Raw genomic sequence first — 20,395 nt, forward strand, 5'->3', positions numbered from 1 at the left:
ATATAAGTTTGACCTTTTGTGTACTTAGTTGTTTGTTCAATTTATAATAGGTGTTTTAATACTGTTTACATTCATTCATTTACGTAAACAACATATTTGCTTTATTTATTGGAATGAATTTCTTGTTCTTTTTTGTGTTTCATCAGGTTTGAAACAACCAGCAAACAATTAACAAATAAGGATAAATAAATATTGATCGATTTCAAGCTGGGCAGTTGAAGAGAAAAACTCTAACTTGACAGTGATTCTTTCACATGAGTTTCACTTTGTCTCCATCAGCTTTGAATGAACACAAAATAACAGACTGGACTTATTCTTTATTTCAACTTCAGGTTCTTCGCACATTATATTTTTATTGCCTTATACATATATAAGAGATTTAAATGTATACTCGCATGTATAACAAACACATGTGATGAGAGCTTCAGAACAAGCCCTCAGAGGGACTCGATCAGGACACTCTCCAATTGAACTGCTAGTTCAGATCATGAAAATAAAAAAGAACAGAAACCTACGCACTAAATATGTAAATACAATGAGGACGAGTGGATTCACACTTTACGAAATTATTTTTACGTGATAAAAACAAACCAGGTTCCACATTTACAACGTGACCAAACATCCCATAACACTGATGGTCTGTTAATCCAACCAAAGTGCAGTTGACCTGGTGGACATGTTGACGCTCTGAGTTTATGATGATATATGTGTGATAAAGGAAGGTCAATGTTTGATTGACAGCTGAAGTTAAAGATTTAAACACAGAATCTAAATCACTGCTTTTGATGACTCCAGTCTATTTGAGTTCACAGAACTCAGCTGTGTCTCCATAATAAACCGTAACTCCAGCATAGAGAGGCTGAGTGAATGTGGTCTGGACTCTGTGGAGGAGAGTCATGGTGTCAGAGATGCTGTAGAAGGACAGAACACCTGCATTGTGATCCAGGTACACTCCTACTCTGGAGGACCAAGGACCTGGCACTCGAGACCAGATTCGGTTATAATAAAAGTTATAAATTTTTCCACCACAATTTAATGACCAAGATTTATAATTTTTTCCAAATTCACATTCACGGTATCCTGCTCTTCTGATATTCTTGTATGTGACTGCTACAGAAGTTTCTTCCAATGTCACCCCCACCTCCACCTCCCAGTAACAATGTTCAGTTAGGCTCTCTCTACTCAGGACCTGAGGCAAAAAAGTGAATCTGTCTGGGTGATTAGAATAAGCCTGCTCTTCCAGCGATGCTGTTACTTTTCTGTTTCCCTCAGATAATATCAGATGTTTGTTTACTGTGTTTGGATCCAGTGTGATTTCCTGTGAATATTTTAAGAAGTCAACTCTGACTTGATCTGAACTGTGCTTGATCACTGGTTGTTGCAGTAAAACATCCACTCGAGACACAATCTGTAAAATGTTTGTCTCTGTCTCCCTCAGAATGTCCCGTATTCTACCTCTTACCTGTAACACAGCTGCTCTCTTGTCCTTCCTGTACCTCCGGGGACAGATCCTGAAGCTGGATGAGTGTGTAGATTTAATGAGTGGTGCCAGTGAGGGGTAGTTGTGTAGAAGCTGGTTGTGATCCTCTGTGTCTAACAGTTGCTTCAGTTCATGGTCTTTCATCTTCAGCTCAGTGATCTCCTGCTCCAGTCTCTCCTGAAGCTCTCTGACTGGACTCAGTTTAGTTTCCTGCTGGGATCTGATCTGCTGCTCCACATCAGAGCTTCTTTTCTCCAGCAGACGGATCAGCTCATTGAAGTTCTTCTCACTGTACTCCACTGCTTTATCAGCAGAGCCATTGATGGCCTCCAGCTCCTGTGGAAGCAGCTTCACATCTTTCTCCTTGTCCTGGACTCTCTGCTGGATTGTTTGTCTCCTCAGCCCGAGCTCTCTCTGCCTCTCAGTCCTTTCTGCTGCAGCTGACACTGTGTCGTGGTCTTTATGTTCCTCCACAGAGCAGAGATAACAGATACACTGCTGATCAGTGCGGCAGAACATCGTCATCACCTCATTGTGACGAGAGCAGATGTTCTCCTGGAGTTTCTCCGAAGGCTCCATCAGCGTGTGCACCTTAAATGGAGGTGACTGAAAATGAGGCTGGAGGTGTTTTTCACAATAAGAGGCCAAACAATTCAAAAAGGACTTGAGAGCTTTCAGTTTTCTCCCTATGCAGAAATCACAGGCAACATCTTCAGGTCCAGCAGGGCAGTGATCAGCAGGAGCAGCTTGGAGTCCAGTCTTCTTCAGCTCCTCCACTAAATCAGCTAACATGGTGTTTTTCACCAGGACAGGCCTCGGTTTGAAGGTCTGTCTACACTGAGGGCAGCTGTAGCTTCCTCTATCCTCCTTATTGTCCCAGTGGGTTTTAATACAGCTCATAAAGTAGCTGTGTCCACAGCCAGTAGTCACTGGATCCTTCAGTGGATCCAGACAAACCGGACAGCAGAAACTTTCTCTGTCCAGTTCATTTTCTTGCTGCTCCATTTCAGCTGCTGCCAGTGACAGTTTCACTTCCTCTGAACAGAAACAGATCTCTGCTCCTCCCTCTCTCCTTCACTTCCTCTTATTACCACGTTTTAACACTATGGAAAAGAGCAACAGGTCTTACCTCACCTCACCAGTGTTGCCACACGGTTGAAAGGTGGCTGCCTTTGTTGCCACAATGTATAAAGGCGGCTGCCTTTGTTGCCACACTGTTTAAGTTATCTTATATTATATTATTAAAGAGTAAAGTTTATAAATATAAAGTTTTTATATTATGTGTGCCTAGTGGTATATCACTTGGCAATGCATTTAAAATAAAAGCTCATTAATGCAGCTCAGTATAAAAGTTTACAGCCTCAAATCAATCTTTGTACTTCGAATGAATGAATTAAAAATCTGAAGCTACACGTTACTTCCGGTTTCCTGTAATGTCCTTTATCTTTGAACAAAAACTCTGATTAGAGTTTGTCGTGAACTGAGACTTTCTTTTCTGAGGTCATACTTTTATTCTGAAAAGCCAGGCGGTTTGCTCTGCGGTTTCACTTTTATTTTGTGGACCAATAAAAAAATACTTCCTTCTTCAGCAGAATAAAAGAGAGAAACATCAGAAGAGACACGTGCACCTGTCCTCGAAATAAAAGAGAGACAAGTGTGTGTGTTGAGTCGAGTCTTTATCAATAAATTGTAGTACAGAGTTATTGATTGTTATTTCGTGTTTATATTGTACACATTTCTCTGACTCAAAAACTTCCAGATTACTGGTCATGGTGTAGAAGGCGTGGTCTATCCTCAGGTGAGCTACTACCAAGCCTTTGAAACACTTCACATCTTCCAGGTGGCTAGTTTATCTCTTTTCCGTCAGGTAGCCGTCTGGTAACTCGTATCCTCCTTTAGCTACTAGTTCTAAAACACGCTTGAAATTCAACACACACTTTTGTTCCTTTTGGTTTGACTCTTTGTCTATGTGGTGTTGTCTTGTAGGAAAGGTGGATTCCTTGGTTGACCTCTTCGTGCGAGTTTCCAACCAAGTGGCGGTGAACATGTACAAACATCTGGGCTGCAGCGTCTATAGGACGGTGATAGAATATTACTCTGCGAGAAAAATGTAGAACCTGACGAAGACGCTTACGGTGAGATGAGTTTAAAAAAAACAAGTTTCAGACAAAAATCCACAAATACCTGGTGTTGCCAACTCTCACAATGTTCAAGAGGGATCTCCATACCGTATATTCATTGTCTTTGTGGTGCACTGTTTAATCCAAAACCATATTAAAATACATAGTTTGATATCCACAGAAAATAAGGACACAAACTTTGTTCATAAGTAACATTTCTTCTACAATAATGCCATACTTTTATGCTTCCTGTCATTTTATTAGGGACGGATGAGCCTGAAGGACACAGCTGTGCTGACCGTGTTGTCTCTTATGGTAAAGGAGAAAAAATAAAACACTGGGTTTATATCTAAAGTGTATCAAATCAGAAAGTAAGGGATGAACATGGTTGTGATAACCGTGTTCATTGTTTTTACCAACCAAAAATTAATATAGAAATTGACTTGATATTATCCATGACACTTAGCAATGACTACCAACTCTAAACAGTTGCAGGCCATCTTTAGTTAAGGGGAGAAAAACATGAAGTGTTGTGCAGACGCCCGTGCAGGTCGTCCATGCTGCCACAGTGGATGACGACATCAGGTGCTGCGGTGCTTCATCTAATTAAAAGAAGAAACCTAAAAATATCCTTGAAGTGACTAAGCCAGTTTTCTTTTTTTCTAAGTTAACAAGTCATTTTGTTTTTTAGGCAAATCCACACAACTACGACGCATGGCTTGACTACCTGCACCTGCTGGACAGCGATGACCCTGACACAGTGAGGAGGGGGGGGGGGGGGGGTTATGACCGAGCCATTACCATCACCCCACCCATCCAGGAGAAGAGGTACTGGAGGCGGTACATTTACCTGTGGATAAATTACACCCTGTACGAAGAGCGGGAGGTCAAGGTGGGTTAAAAAAAATATGCAGCTTAATTTGAGTGGTATGAATAAAAAGAAAATGAGTTGACTCTTTACATCTTTTTCTAGTTCAATGTCATGAACTTGTTAAAAAAATAGAATCTGGAAATGAGAAGAATATCCATCACAGGGCAATCTTTTATTTAACACGTCAGTCTCAGAAGAGAGCAGGTAAAATAACAAATCAATATCAATCCATTCTAATTATATTCAAACATTTCTATTCTTTTTTTAAAATCAGGATCCAGTGAGAACGAGGGGGTTGTACCAGGCCTGACTGAATCTCATCCCTCAGAGGTAATACAGATTTAAAATCTGACCTTCAGATCTTACATTCCTGTTAATATAATATAAGTAATTAGTTAAAATAGAACAGCAACTTTAAAAAGCTGGTGCTGTTATTTAACTATTCTAACAGCCCCTGGCTGGCAAAGCAAGACGCAGAGAGTTCCAAAATGATGCTTCACGGCTCTTTATTCAAACATTTCACCATGGCACCGTAGAAACACTGTAAAACTAGAACGATAACACAAGTACAACATAATCATTTAATAAAAGACAAATACAACTATTAAAATACCTAAACATCAGTTAAACAAAGAAATGACCATGTGAGAAAAGTATGACGGGTTAATGTGAAGTAACGCGTAAGCGCATCCAAATGAACCCGACTCACCCGCTGTGTGCCGTCAACATAAACAAAGATCGCCTAAAGCCGTGACTAAGCGACTCCCGTTCCGAGCTACCTGTAGCAAAGGGAATTAAAACGTCTTCATACCTCATTCTCCTCGCCGAGGGGAAATCTCTAATTATCCAGGGAGGAATTTTGTGTTATAATATTGCTCCGCGAAAGCTACAGGCATTTACAAGAGGTGAGTTGCTACATTAAAAAGGACAACAAATTTACTAATTTAAATTAAACAAAATACACTTAAACATAATAAAATAAAACAAAGAACCCAACACAAATAAAAAATCAAACAATCTGTGTAACCTAACAGGTATGCAGTCAGTTACAACTATTACTCTTTTATCATATTTAATGTTTCAGTTCACATTCGCCAAGATGTTGTTGCTCTACGCCACATGTCAAACTCAAGGCCAGATGTGGCCCGCGAATGAATTATCTTTGGCCCACATGATAAAATCTATTTACTATTAGAGCTGGCCCGCCGGCAGTGTTTTGCAAGTTCTCAATCCAAAATAATTGTTAAGAATTCCTAAGGGTCAGTGAACAGGTCGGGATAGGGCACTTGACAGTTCTAGACCAATGGCTGGGGGTTTGTGTGGGAAGGCTGATGAGTGGGCGGGTCAAGGGTGAATAACAGATCCCACAATGCACTGCCCGTGTGTTGGCATGTCAATCACAGGCCCGCGAACGCGCGCCTCACAGTCTGTACTACATACCACTTTTGTCATCTGTCAACTATCCCGCTCCCCAAAAATGGCTGAACGAAAGGTGGAATTTGAAAATAGGAGTTTTCTAGACAGGTGGGAGGCACAGTATATGTTTGCGGATGTAAAGGGCAAAGCTGTGTGTCTTCTGTGCGGAGACGGTGTGGCTGTAATGAAAGAATACAACATGAGAAGACAACATGAAACGAAGCACCAAGACCGATACAAGCATCTGGACGTGACAGAGGCCACAGAAGGTAGAGGAGCTAAAAAGAAGTTGGGTGTCACAGCAGGCTATGTTCACTAAACCATATCACAAAGCAAGGCTGCTGTTAAAACGTTTCTGTGTGACATCACAAGCCACCTGAATGCGCTCAATCTGCAGCTTCAGGGGCGGGGCTGTGTCATCACTGACATGTACGCTACAGTGAGGGCTTTTAAAACCAAGCTGCGCCTGTGGGAGACGCAGATGCTGCAGGAAAACTTTTTTTCTCTTGCCAATACAGGACATTTGATTTTTCTTTGAAGTCAATTATTTTTGGCTGTTGTTTGCCTGTAGAAAATGTTTTCACTGGAAATTCTATACTCTATAGGCCTTGTTAGTTCCAGGTCCAATATGTGCACTAAGGTTCTTTCAATAAGTTTTCAATAAACATTGAACCCTTCTGGCCCTTGCAATTTTTTAATTTCGGCCCACTGTGTATTTGAGTTTGACACCCCTGCTTTTAAAGGGCTACATAAAGCTGCAAATGCCCGACATCGAGAAGATGATCAAGGTATTTTTGGGAGTGCCATCTTCACCGAGAGGCTGATTTCACTTGGGTGCCACAATGAGGCATTTGCCATCTTGGCCAGGCCTGGCGAACAGGCCAGGGGCCTCATTTATAAAAGAGTGCGTAGGATTCATACTAAAAGTGTACGTACGTACAAAATCCGGAAATGGCGTACGCAAAAGATAATTCCGATTTATAAAACCGTGCGCACGTACAACTGAACGCAATGTTCGCTTTAAAAATCACAGTCCACTTGGAAACGTTCGTACGTGGATCTGCCTTCAAATCCGCCCTCCACACGCCCACTTTCCACCATAAATGGTCAACGCAAAGCACAGCGTAAATATTAAATGATGCTGCTGACCAATGGGTTTCCACCGTGAGTCCTGACGGAGTCACGGCATCAAGCGATGTGAAGAGGAAGTGAAACTTTCTGACACTGACAACGAGGTGTTTGTTAGTGAGGTGGAGGTGAAGAGCGACTTCATGGGACAGCAGCGATGTCACTTATAAAGAAAATACACTGATACTCTGCCGCTGCTGCTGTGGATAAAACAATGTGTGAGATCAGAGATCGCTGAACCCTCTCTTCCTCCTCGCTCTTCCAGTCACATGCACACATCGAGCAGATCCCCGCTCCGGTGTCACGGCAGTATGTATTTATTTAGAGCATCGGACCGATTCCCTCACATCAGTGGATCCTCACCTCCTCTGGGATATTATTTGGAAAGTTTCCTCATTTCTTATAAGTAATCTCCAGTGCGCTCTGTTCGCTCTCTGGTCAGTCCCGTTCACTGTAGCGATCTGATGATACACGCACAGTGTTAGAAGATATTATTAAAACCTATTAATGACTCGGCTCTGTAACTCTGCCGTTAAATCGAATCTGAACCTTATTTGCTTAAAGTTGTTTTATATTTTTTTAATTAAAAGGCTCGTGTGGAGCATATACGTCGCGCGAGAAAAACTGTTGGTTTTAATGTAAATGATGAATTGGATCAATAATCTGCTGCAGTTCACCACCTCACGTCTGTGTCGCCGTTTTCCCGTCTCCCCAAAACGCTCGTACGGGAGGGTCTAAGTTTGCGTAGAAATACGCACATTTTCCCGTCAAGTTTGTTTTTATAAATCCCAACGTTGGCGTGAGAAGTGGCGTACGCACGTTTCAGGCCCGTTTTGTGCGTACGCAACGGTTATAAATGAGGCCCCTGGCCCTTTTACATTGAATTTGAGCTGAGCCACAGGGAGGTGGCGCAGGCTCGCAGCCTTTACGAGCGATATATCCTTTTGTTTGTGGTTTCTGAGTTAATCTGCAAATCAGCAGATAAATAAACAGAATGAAATACTATCTTTACAAATTCAACTCTTTAAAAGTGGAGGATTCATACAGCTGTTTAAACGCCGGCTCTGGCACCAGAAGCTATTAATACACAAAACGACACCGGCAACAGTTTACAGCTCAGTTTATAGACCCGTGAGTCTGAAATTACTGTAAAAAACAAAGACTTGTAGATTAACATCCCTGTTTCTAAAGTACTGCAGGTTGACTAACTGATTATTGTCTTATAACAAACTGAAATTAAGTTACTTCACCCTGAAAAGTTGAGCTGGAGCTATTTCTGCCAAAGTATGGGCTGCAACATTGGCCACAAGATGGCACTGTGTGCTGCCTGATGCTCCTGTGATTGGAGACACAACATCTGCAACCTCCCACTGTAATTTATTTAAATCACGGTCAGATTTATTTTAATCGCGGGGAGAGATGAGGGGAGACTGAGATCAGCGGCCCAGACGGTCAAAGTTAATTTATTGTGCAAAATATTCCAATCATTAAAGAGATTAAATAAGCTGAGGCGTAATTAAAAGTGGTCAAAGGCTTATTAAGAGTCAGTTATCTACGTAACCTGACATGAAGATCACCAGGTGGTCTGTGATTCAACTTGTTCATAAGCAAACTAGCAGATCGATTAGTTGGTTTCAGGGATAAACGAAACAGACAAAGAATGCAGTGCACACCAGATCGTATAGTTTTCTTCAGTTTGGCAGCAAAGACATTTTCAGTACGTTAGTAAGTACATTTGTATTTACTAACTCCATTTCACTTGCAGTCTCTTAGGATTGGAAGTAGCACTTATATTTCAATAAACTGTACATACTCCCAAAATAAATAATACACAATAAGTTCTTTAATACACAGTAAAGTGCTAAAACATGATGATGTGCTAAATAACACTCATTTAATATCCTTTGGTTCTCCCTAAACTCCTTGTCTCCATTCATAAATGATTAACAAATGCATTAGAAATGAATTTGAAATCTGTGAATGTCTTTTCTTTCAGCGCGAACTGGAACAGCAACGTTCCCTTTACGAGGCACAGTTGGCACATGAAAACACAGAGTCCGATCTGTGGCGAAGATATGCAGAATATGAGATGGACAACGGGCAGAAGGTCAAAGCAAAAAGCATTTGGCGAAGGGCCATAAGCATCCGGCCAGATTTCCAGCTCTTCTGGTATGAGTTATATTTAATAACCTGCTGACTGATCATGGTTTTGTCACTGGTTTCTGTAAAATGTTTTTGCAATTTCTGTTGGTCCTTCCTATAGGTACAATCTTATATACTCCGAAGAGTCTAATATTCCTGAGTGCAGGAAAGTGTTCGAGGAATGGATGGCGACGGGCCCTGGGGAACAGGCCTGGCGTTTCTTTATTGAAAATGAATTGAGACACAGGGAGGTGGCTCTTGCTCGCAGCCTGTACGAGCGATATATCCTTTTGTTTGTGTTTTCTGAGTTAATCCACAGAAAAGAGTAGAATTAACTAACACAAAGAAACTGAGGGAGGTTTGTTAGTGTCTAGGAAAGATTTACTTTTGGATTCATATTTATTTTGGTCTACACAGGAACTTGAGGTAAATAGATGGAGCTGTCTGTTTACATGTGGCCATTTACCGTCAGAAGACATGAGACATTCCGTGTTTTTCTTTTCATAACAACAAACTTTCAAGAAAATACATTAACTGTCCAAAAAAACAACTTGAAATCCAGGAATCTGTCATATTCTACACTTAGTTAGTGTAAATCAAAGGTTCATGTATGTTTCTGGTGTCACATTGTTTTGCTTAACACTGTTGCACTTGTAATCGTTCACCCGAAGGGGAAGAACTTGTTGGATTTCGCTCTCTTTGAGGAAAAGAATGGCAACATCACCCACAGCAGAGAGGTGTTTGAGAGGGCGCTGCAATGTGTTCAAATATCCAGAGACCCAGAGTTCTTTATGGCCTATATTCATTTTGAGGAAGACCAAAAACAGGTTTGTGTAACTCAGCATAAAGAAAACATGTAGACCATGTCTTTATTAAAACAAAAACAAACTTGCTAACTGACAGTCCCTTCCCTCACAGTTTGAACGTGTTCTGAATACCTACGACCTTGCCTTTTCCAGAACGAGAGTGCTCCTTGAAAACTTTACAATTTTCAGAAAGAATTTTGGAGACCAGAGGGTAATCGAGGACTACTTTACCAGGGCAAGAACATTACAATTAGGGCTGGGCAAGTTAACTCGTTTCAATGGAGTTAACTCGAGCGAGTTAACTCAAGTGATGAGTTAACTCGATTGATTATTTTATCTCGCATTCACTCAGGTTTGATTATTTATTGTTTTATTGTGAAAGTCAGGCTTTTATTTTGTGAAAGTCTGTTGCTGACTGCTGCAGAACAGGAAAAAAGAAAATAATGCTGCAGAACAGGAAAAAAGAAAATAATTGGCGGATAAACAATCGAGTTAACTCATCACTTGAGTTAACTCGATTAAAACGAGTTAACTTGCCCAGCCCTAATTACAATACAAGGAGGAAGTCCAGGTATTGACCAGGAAACTAGAGCCTGACACACATTCAGTAGCCCGACGGATTTGGGTAGATGATGGTTTGAGAAAAGTGATGAAAATATGGTCACACTTTTTTTAATTTATGACAAAAAAAATCTGAAACCGTCCCATAAATATACCCTAAATATATCCTTGAAGTGAATATGTGAGTTTTATTGTTAACAAGTCATTTTTGTTTTCAGACAAATCCACGTAACTACGACGCATGGCTTGCCTACCTCCACGTGCTGTACAACCATGATGAACCTGAAACGGTGAGGGAGATTTATAAAGTCGCCGTTTCATTCAAGCCACTCATCTGTGAGAAGTGTCACTGGAGACGGTAAATTTACCTTTTATTACCATCAATTACGCCCTTTACGAAGAGCAGAAGGTCAAGGTGGGTTAAAAAAATATGCAGTTTAATTTGGGTCGAATGAATAAAAAGAAAATGGGAGTTGACTATTGTTTACATATTTTTAGAGCAATATTTTATTTAACACGTCACAGTCCTAGAAGAGAGCTGGTAACAATAACATGGTTTGGTCAAATAACAAATCAATATCAATCCATTCTAATTATATTCAAACATTTCTATTCTTTCTGTCAGGATCCAATGAAAACGAGGGCGATGTACCAGCGCTGCCTCATTATGAGGTGATACAGATTTCAAATGAAAAATGGGATATTACAGTCCTGTTAATATAATATAAGTAATAAGTTAAAATAGTAGAACAGCACTTAAAAAGTTGGTGCTGTTATTTAACTATTAATCTTGTGTAATATTCGTTGTTTCAGTTCACATTCGCAAAGATATGGCTGCTCTACGCGAAGTTTGAAATCGAACAGAACAACATGCACGTGGCAGAAGAGGCCCTGGTGAGATTCCAAAACAGACAGACTTCCTGACGCATTCTCATTTAGACTCATTTTCACTTTCCACAAACTGATTCATGAGGATTAAAGAGACTAAGAGTTTAAAAGAGAAGTGTAAAAACATTTTGGCCAAAACCTACACAGAATCAAGGATTGTAAACATTGTGAGGTTGAGCTTCAATGTGTCACTTTCAAATACAAAAAAGCTTTGAAGGAAAACTGCAGGAACACATACATGCAGCTGTGATTTCCACTCATCCCTGTTTCTCTTGGCTCAGACTACAGCGATTAGGTGGTACCCTAAAGCAAAGCTTGTGAAGGGCTATATAAAGCTCCAGCTGCCTGACATAAAAAAGATGATCCTTGGTTTTTTGGGGGTACAACCTTCCCTAAAAAAACCCTGGGCTCAGCTTACGGAGAGGCTGATTGCAAGTGGATGCCACAACGAGGCATTCACGGTCTTTAGACAGGCAATCACGACACTGGGCCAAGATGTGCCAGAGGTACTGTTTATAATTGTTAATGGTTTTTGTTTTATCCTGCACATACAAGTACACATTACAAACATTCAATAACCTATCTTTGTTTGGCTTGATTTTATGTCACTGTTATCATTCTTAGGATCTGTTGGAGTCTCTCGTTCGATTTGAGAACGACAGGGGTGGGCCAAAGGGCCTTTACAGGGAGTGGCTGGACCACCACAATCATGTAAAGGTGAGAACTGCACACGAGCATTTCACTCCAAAAACACCTGGGGTCATAAATATGTCCAACTTGGTGGATTTACCTGTTTTAAAAAGCTAACCTGAATTTAATCTGGTGTTTTCATGTTTAAAATTAAAACTAGAAATAACTTCTGATTGACCCCAACAGGCAGATTTCTCACTTTTCATTTCGCTCTGTGATTGGCTCTTATCGGCCTCCTCGTCTTTTCCTCACTCAGGTTAGGATCGGCTTTGCCAACACTAAGGGAAAGCTATACGGCTCCACACGGCTGAGCAGGTGCCGGGAGCGGTTCAAAGAGGCCCATCAGAGCCTCAGGACGTGTGCGGAGGAGGATAGAATCAAGCTCCTCAACGCCTGGTATTTCTTTGAGAGGGAGAATGGCTCCGAAACCACCGAAAACCATGTCCTGGCCAAGATGCCGCAGCAGGAGAGAAGGATGAGGCGACTGGTGGACGAGGACGGGGTAAGAACACAATGTCAAATTATATGCAGCAGTGGTTCTCAGGGTGTGGGTATCTGGGCTGGAGGCCCTGTAACTGGGCCTGTGGATGGGAGGGGGAGAACTGGTCCTCGAGCTCACTGACTCAGGCAGTGGAGGTGGAACGGGTTTGGTCCAGTGGAGAACAGGGGCTCTCTCAGTGTTTGTGTCTGCCCAGTGTTAATATAAATATTATTTTAAATTAAATACTAAATAATTTTTGATTTTACATTTTATACATAAATTAAAACATTGGTTGAACAAACCACCGATTAAAAGTTGAAAGGGCCTTGACTTGCAGCCAGTCACAGGTTTTGATCATTATCTCTCCCTGATTTTCCCACCAGGAGGAGAGATCGGAGGAGTATACCGACTTCACCTTTCCTGAAGAGACCGCCGAGCAGCATCAAGACTGACAGTCGGTGCTCGGGCCCTAATAATCTTTTCAATTTCAATAGGGCCTCCCACCGGAGGTACTCGGGCCCTAAATACACCTGTATATCGATTTTTGTGAAGATCGGTCAATGGGAACACCTTCCAGGGGTCTCGGGCTGTCTCGGGGGGCACCGTTGAGCCATTTTGCGACGCCCATTGAAAATTCCTTCAGAATACGTAAATTTTCACCACTTTCTAACTTTCTGCAAATTTTGGTAAGAAGTTGAGCAAGTTAAAGCCCTCAAAAAGCCAATACATTTGCCCTGAATAATAATAATAATAATAAATAATCCTTACAATAACAATAGGGACCTCCCTGATCCTTTGATCAGTGCTCGGGCCCTAATAATAAATATAACATTTTTAGGGCTGCAAAGCAGCACTGGGTGGGCCCGAGCACATCCATTTTGAAGCGTTGCATGCTTTTTGTCTGAAAAAAACAAAAATAACCAGTTCTGAGAGAGAGAGAGACGTAACCTTTGCAAGACAAAGTTTCCTTTGATCTAGGAAGACTGAAATCAAAGGATTCATGGTCCATGTATGTCCGCGTTACAGAACTTCGTGTTTTAATGGCGTGTAATCAAACTTTGACGCCACGGTCACACCGTGTGATTAAAAAAAAATCCGTCAATCAGTTTTTATCTCCATGTTGTTGTGATGACACTCATCTCAATTTGAAGTTGATCCGATGAAAACCCTGGTACAAGTGTATCAAAGAAAAAATGTGGAATATGGCCAAAATGGCCACTAAATGCAAGATAGCAGGCTTCCTGTTGTGTTTTTCCAATGCACCAAGAGACTTTTTTGTTTGTCTGGTCATGATACACCTGTATATCGATTTTTGTGAAGATCGGTCAATGGGAACACCTTCCAGGGGTCTCGGGGGGCACCGTTGAGCCATTTTGCGACGCCCATTGAAAATTCCTTCAGAATACGTAAATTTTCACCACTTTCTAACTTTCTGCAAATTTTGGTAAGAAGTTCAGCATGTTAAAGCCCTCAAAAAGCCAATTCATTTGCCTGAATAATAATAATAATAGCCCGATTTCCAACAATTGGAAGAGACAGATTGAGAGGTATTGTTTCTATTAACTATCTTATATAATATCAAGATATTTTCATAAAACTATGAAACCATCTGTAAATTAGAATTTCTTTCTTTTTCAGCTTTTTGATCGATGCGTAAAGAGGTCACAGGAAAAGTAAGTTAACAAGATACTGGAGCGGTTTAATATGCAAAACTGTAGACTCAGAGAAACACCCTGTTATCAGAAACTAGACTATACAGAGAATGCAGTAAAAGTGGATGATGTCAGGATGTACAGGGAGGCGGTAGGCAGCCTTATATAGCTGACCACATGTACAAGGCCAGATTTGAGCTTTGTGGCAAGTAGGGCTGCACAATTAATCAAATTTTAATCGCGATCACGATTTTGGCTGCCACAATTAAATGAGCATGATTGCCAGCGATATTGACGTTTAAAATGCGGGGAGACAGAGGGCAGGTGTCATGCGCGCACCCTTTCAGCGGCAGCCTAAAAAGAGTAGAGAGACAGAGAGCAGACGGTCACGGGTGTCGTGTGAAAGGTAAATCAAATGTCAGAAGTACAAGGCGAGGAGCTACTCCCTCAAAAAAGGATCATCATCCCTTGTCTGGAGTTTTTTGGATTCAACGAACAAATCATATGCACCAAGTGCGTTAGAGTTGTATCTGCGCCGCATGGCAATACAGCTAACTTGTTCAACCACCTGAAATTCTATCAGGTGTCCAAATATCCGTTGATGTCCAACGTCAACCAAGAAATCCATAACAGCGACCCTGCATAGCGCGACAGCGTATCCATCCACCTCCCACAGACACACTGAAATAACGGATGCAATCGCCAAAGACGTGTCCAATAAATAATTTGCCAAGTAACAATAACTGTAGCTTTCTTTTAAAATGAAGCCTTTAGGTGAGATTATGATGTGTCAGTTTAAGGGTGATAAATTATACTGTAATAATTACAGTATAATTTATTGCCTTTTCTGCATAGGCCTGAATTGTTTAAAATTGTTTGGTTGCATCCTGTGATGGATATTTATTTTTAGTTTTGGGTAAAATTTAATAAGAACCGTATAAGTTTTATTTTGATGCAGAGACGTGTACATTAGCTGGAATGTAGCACAACAATGGAAGTGGAAGCAGTGTTCTTGGTCATTTAAACGTGAAAGTGCAAGAAAAAGATGTTGTCCCTAAAATGAATGAATAATAGTGATAAATAATCTTGATCGCAATATTGATCAAAAATAATCGTGATTATGATTTTGGCCATAATCGTGCAGCCCTAGTGGCAAGTAAACTATCACAGTATTTTTCTGAGCCTACAGATGAACAGTGGGTCACTGTGAAACACGTACTAAGGTACCTCAGAGGTACTACAGAAAGAGTTGTGTTTCAGAAGAAACTACAGTGGGAAGCTACTGATGCTGACTGGGCAGCTGATACCACCGACAGGCGTAGTACCACAGGATAATGTGCAAGTCTCAGTAAGAACAGCTCTTTAGTCTCATGGAAGACTAGGAGACAGCTTACAGTAGCGCTCTCCACTTGTGAGGCAGAATACATGGCTCTGGCTTCAACCATACAAGAGTGTATAAATCTCAAGCAACTACTGGAAGGTATCGAGGAATACAAATACACACAAACAAAAGTGTATGAGGACAATCAGGGAACAATCGCACTAGCCAAAAACCCTGTAAGTAGACCGCGATGTAAGCATGTGGGCATAAAGTACAACTTCATAAATGAAAAACTGAATGAGGGGAAAGTAACTCTGGTGTATTGCTCTACTGAAGAGATGGTGGCAGATATGACTAAACCTGTAACTAAGTTGAAACTTTAGAAGTTTACAGGAATACTTTTTGGAGTTTAAAATGTGTGACGAGGTCCACATTTTTTTCTTTGAAGTACTGCAACCTCAGTTCAGGTTGGGGTGTTAAGAGTATGTGTTCACATTTGTCCTCAGCTGTTACAGAAGGATTGTGTCAGGCTTCACAGTTCTGTATGTTTTTTTACTGGGGGTGCAGTATCATTATTATACCACTGTGAGGCACTGGAGCGCTAAGTAGGGACGCAAGCTTGTGTCATCACTGTTAGTGAAGGTGTATCTGTCTACCTGATGTGCCATTGCTAAGACAATAAACACAGCCATGTGCTAAACAGTTTACCGTCTCCGTCAAGGGTTTTCTCTGAGTGCAACGCAGAAGAAGCCATCATTAACACAACACTGGATTACAGACATCTCATATTGCAGAGATCTCACATCTGCCCTATGAGAATTACATTTTGTAGATCCTGCATCAGACTATTCACTAAGTTCAGTACTGTTAAATGACTTCTCAAATCTTTTCCTTTATTTGATATTTAGAAATGTTATTTTGCTGATTTCTCTGTTTGTGTTGTGATGGCTACAGCTGCACATACTAATGTTGCTCCAGAACACAAAATACATTCACGTGGGGTCTGTATAATCTGAAACCTCACATGAACGCCACAAGTCAGAAAAACACTCAATGGATTTACCAGAAGAACCAAGTTGCAGACGCTATCACTTAAAACCAATTATAATCATCTCATGAGAGGAGGAGGGGGGTCACTTCCGGGTTCAGCAAAAGTCTTGGCATGGGGGTGCGGACACCACATACTGGAGGCAGCTGATTGGGCTGAACCATGTGCTGCCCGTTCGTGGGGGTGATTTGAGATTAGAAAGTTTTCCTCTGCATTTAGCCGTTATACGCTCATCTGGACCACTGCGGCTGGTCATTAAGATGACAAAGTTTAGATTTAAGTCGTAAAATCAACCTGAAACAATACAAATAATGAGGGGGACAAAAATAGGACATTTATGTCTGTGTCCTCTTGCCTGATCGCCTCCAGGAATCGAGCTGATAGGATCTTCACTGCGTCTTTGAGCCCCAAAGGCTAAGATCTGAATTACCCAGATGAAAGTTGACTTGCACGGAGCAGGGAGTCCTTCACGCACTCGTTTGATGCCCTCGGTGAAACAGCGGGACCCTCCCGCAACCTTTCACCAGGACGCTGCTCAGGCCTTCAGTGGCATGAGCTTCATTTGGAGTCCGTGCTTCTTTGGGCTGAGCTCTGTTGAAAGCAGTTTGGCTTCACAGAGACTTTCCACAAAAGTGTTTCTGAAAATAAAACAGACATTTGTTTTTATCCAACAGGCGAAACATTATCCGTGTTGAACTGAAGCATTCGTGACCTGTTTCACCTCTAAAACTCGTTCAATCAACAGAAAAAAATCAAATTGAATATATGTAGCTAAATAAAACAAAAAAATCGAATCAACTGTAGACGTTTTTTGTTAGATCAGAAAAAGCAGTCGTCTCTCAGTATCTTCGCACTTTGAGGTCATCAGCTTGAGCCCATTAGCTGCTGAATTAATTTCAGACCTAAAAACTGGGAGTAAGCCACTGAACCAATGAGCAGACTGTGCAGCTGCTCTGTTGAACCTCATTGCACTCCTGCAGTCGACCGTTGTGCAGCGGAGTTCCTGAAAACGCTTAAAGTGAAGCGTCTGTTGACAGTAATGGTGTCGATACGTGCACTGTTAACACTTCAGAGTTTTTGGCAATTACTTCTCCAGACTCTAGTAGTTATGGATAAAGACAGACTGAGACAAAAAGACAGCGTACTTACATCCTGTCAGAGTCCATCATCCTGGAGACGGCAGTGAGGCAACACATCGCTGCGGCGGTGACACTCTAACAAAGGATGACAAAACGTTTACGTGAACAATGCTGCCTGCAGAGTTAACGAGGGAAAACAGGGTGATGTATGAAATACCAATCGCTTTTTAATATCAAAAGTCAACTATGACAAATTATATTATATATATTTAATATTCATATATAATATGGACTCAAACATAGACATTTTAAAAGTTTACATCTCCAGCTAGATACTATTTATTAGTTAAATATAAGTTAAATTAGTCTTTGTTAAACAAAGCTAGAAATTAATTGTCTGCTGTTCTCTAATAGAAGACAAGTGTCAGTTTTAAGATTCTCTACAAAAGTCGTGACAGAAAAAAAATCTCGACTTTTTTCAGAGCTCAGCTGCAAATCATCTGTCAGACTCACAGAGCTGAGGTGCATGCAGCAGCACCTCCATGCATCTGGAGCCCAAATTGATTTTTCATGTTGTCACCACTCACTGGCAGTGTGTGTGCGTGCGTGTTCATGTACAATAACTAATCGATAACCTCTGACCTCCTCGGATTCTTCTCCTCTTCCGCTTCTCCTTCTAACGTCCAGGACTCCATTTGACCAGGTGATGGACAAGGTGATGTGTGACAGCCAGTTTGTCTCTGTTCTTTCTTTCTTCAAACTTCCTTGGTCTGGGGCTGTACATCAAAGTATCCATCCTCAAAGTTAAAGCAACTGTAAATGTTGAAGCCAACACTATTATCAGACTCTACTTTCCAAAATAAGGTTTTATTTGATTTAATAGTAACAAAATATCAGATACTATCGTGTAAAATAACAATTCAGGCAATGGCCTTCCCTGATTTCAACATGGCGTGTGAAGCAGAATTAAAGATGTTAAGGTGAAATGAATCCACTGTGTCCTGTGCTGCCTTTTTTCTCTCCCCAGTGATGAGTGTCTAAGGCAGGGGTGCCCAATACGTCGATCGCGATCGACCGGTAGATCGCGAAGGCAGTGTGGGTCGATCGCACAACTGGAGGCAGTCACGTGGACGCTCCGGCGCACGTACCCACTTTTTTTTTTTGCGGTCGCCGCGGTTACCCCTGCCGCCGCCGCCACGCCCCCCGCCCTGAACGATGTTGCGAACGTCAACCGGGGCGGACTGCTCGTCACGCCGGGTTCAAACCGGACGCGGAAGCGACGCCGAAGGGCCGCGCCGCGCTAATCCCTAGAGCGCCGGCGCTTGGCTGTTCGCAGCGGGAGCTGAAGCGCCGCGCTAATAATATCACATACTTTGTAAAACACACTATGTTCTGCATTTAACTACCGCCACAACTGTTACCTGGCTCCGGAGTCCAAGCAGTCTTCGGAAGCCATCTGGGCGCTAATACTCGACTATCAATAAATCAATCAAGTTTTATTTGTATAGCCCACATTCACAAATCGTCTCATAGGGCTTTAACATGGTGACATCCTCTGTCCTTAACCCTCAACAAGAGTAAGGAAAAACTACTAAAAACCTTTTGAACAGGTAAAAATATGTAGAAACCTCAGAGAGAGCCACATGTTAGGGATCCCTCTCCCAGGACGGACAGAAGTGCAATAGATGTCAAGTGTAGGAAAACATCATCAGGATTAAAGTTTTTAGCAGCATCGATGAGGGTAAACATTTTTCAATACTATATGTGAAGCAGTCCTGCTGCAATCATAGTCTCTGGTCAGCAGCCAGCAAGACCACGATCCAGCATCAGGATGGGATCCACTATAGTCCACTACAACGGTAAGACGACTGACTTCGCGGGACACCTGCCATCCTCCGCACTGCGCTGAAGCTCGGCGTGTGTCTGGAGGAGCAGCGTGTATTCTCCCACATGGTTTAACATCGAGCACACGGCTACTTTCTCTGAAGCTTCTCGGTCAGCGAGAGACACCGGCTCCCTCTCTCTTCCACGCCCGCTCACTGTGCCTTCCTACGCAGTTAATCATAGCAGTTAATGACTTGTGCACCGAGCGTTAGCTTAGCTTCCCGTCAACTCGATGTCAAACTCCACAGAAAGCAAATAAAACTCCCTAAACCCGGCGCGGTTAGCCTCCCTGCTGTTTCAAAAACGACCGATACGGATGTCGGTTCGAAATAAACCATTAATTCAGCGACTTGAAAATAGTCGTTGGCTAATGGCTTTTTACCCCCGACACTGGCCCCAGGCGAACTAATGCAACTTAGCATCAAGCTAGCTTATCACTCATTCATTTAAATCCCTATATAAGTATGACTAGAATAGCAACAGTATTCCCACATTTGTCATGAAAGCAACTCCACACAAGCAAGCTTATTATCAACATTTAGCAGCAGTAGCTAACTTAACAGCTCACAGTATTTTAGTTTCAAACTTTGATTTGTGATCCTGAAGTTCGCGAAGCATCACTCACCGGAGAGGAAGGTCAGAAAGGCGGGGAAGCGTTGAAGTGCAGTACTTGTGTCGCAGTTAGAAAGTCAACAGCCAATCAGGCGCTTTGCCAAGGTGACGACACACATACGGAGTTTTCTTATTTATTTCAGTAAATACTTTTTTTTTTAACTCAAACTCATGGAGTTATTTTGATGAGTTCATTTGATTTACATTTAAACTAAT

At 41.7% G+C, this 20,395-nt stretch overlaps 2 protein-coding genes across 2 annotated transcripts; one reads left to right on the plus strand and one right to left on the minus strand.

The window, feature by feature from the left end:
- Window positions 1–796: 796 nt before the first annotated feature.
- LOC133024562 (tripartite motif-containing protein 16-like) lies at window positions 797–2,500 on the minus strand. The gene has a single exon (XM_061091707.1). The coding sequence runs from the start codon at window positions 2,483–2,485 to the stop codon at window positions 797–799; it is 1,689 nt and encodes a 562-aa protein (XP_060947690.1). The 5' UTR covers window positions 2,486–2,500.
- Window positions 2,501–2,585: 85 nt separating this feature from the next.
- Window positions 2,586–13,035, plus strand: LOC133024871 (protein crooked neck-like). Its single transcript, XM_061092035.1, has 13 exons — window positions 2,586–2,634; window positions 3,467–3,561; window positions 4,292–4,492; window positions 6,631–6,675; window positions 9,012–9,190; window positions 9,279–9,439; window positions 9,809–9,984; window positions 10,076–10,198; window positions 10,743–10,814; window positions 11,338–11,418; window positions 12,037–12,129; window positions 12,359–12,604; window positions 12,967–13,035. Exons 1-13 carry the CDS (start codon window positions 2,586–2,588, stop codon window positions 13,033–13,035), a joined length of 1,590 nt encoding a protein of 529 aa, XP_060948018.1.
- The last annotated feature ends 7,360 nt before the right edge of the window (window positions 13,036–20,395 follow it).

Source organism: Limanda limanda, chromosome 18 (genome assembly GCF_963576545.1).
Source record: "Limanda limanda chromosome 18, fLimLim1.1, whole genome shotgun sequence".
Taxonomy (NCBI): domain Eukaryota; kingdom Metazoa; phylum Chordata; class Actinopteri; order Pleuronectiformes; family Pleuronectidae; genus Limanda; species Limanda limanda.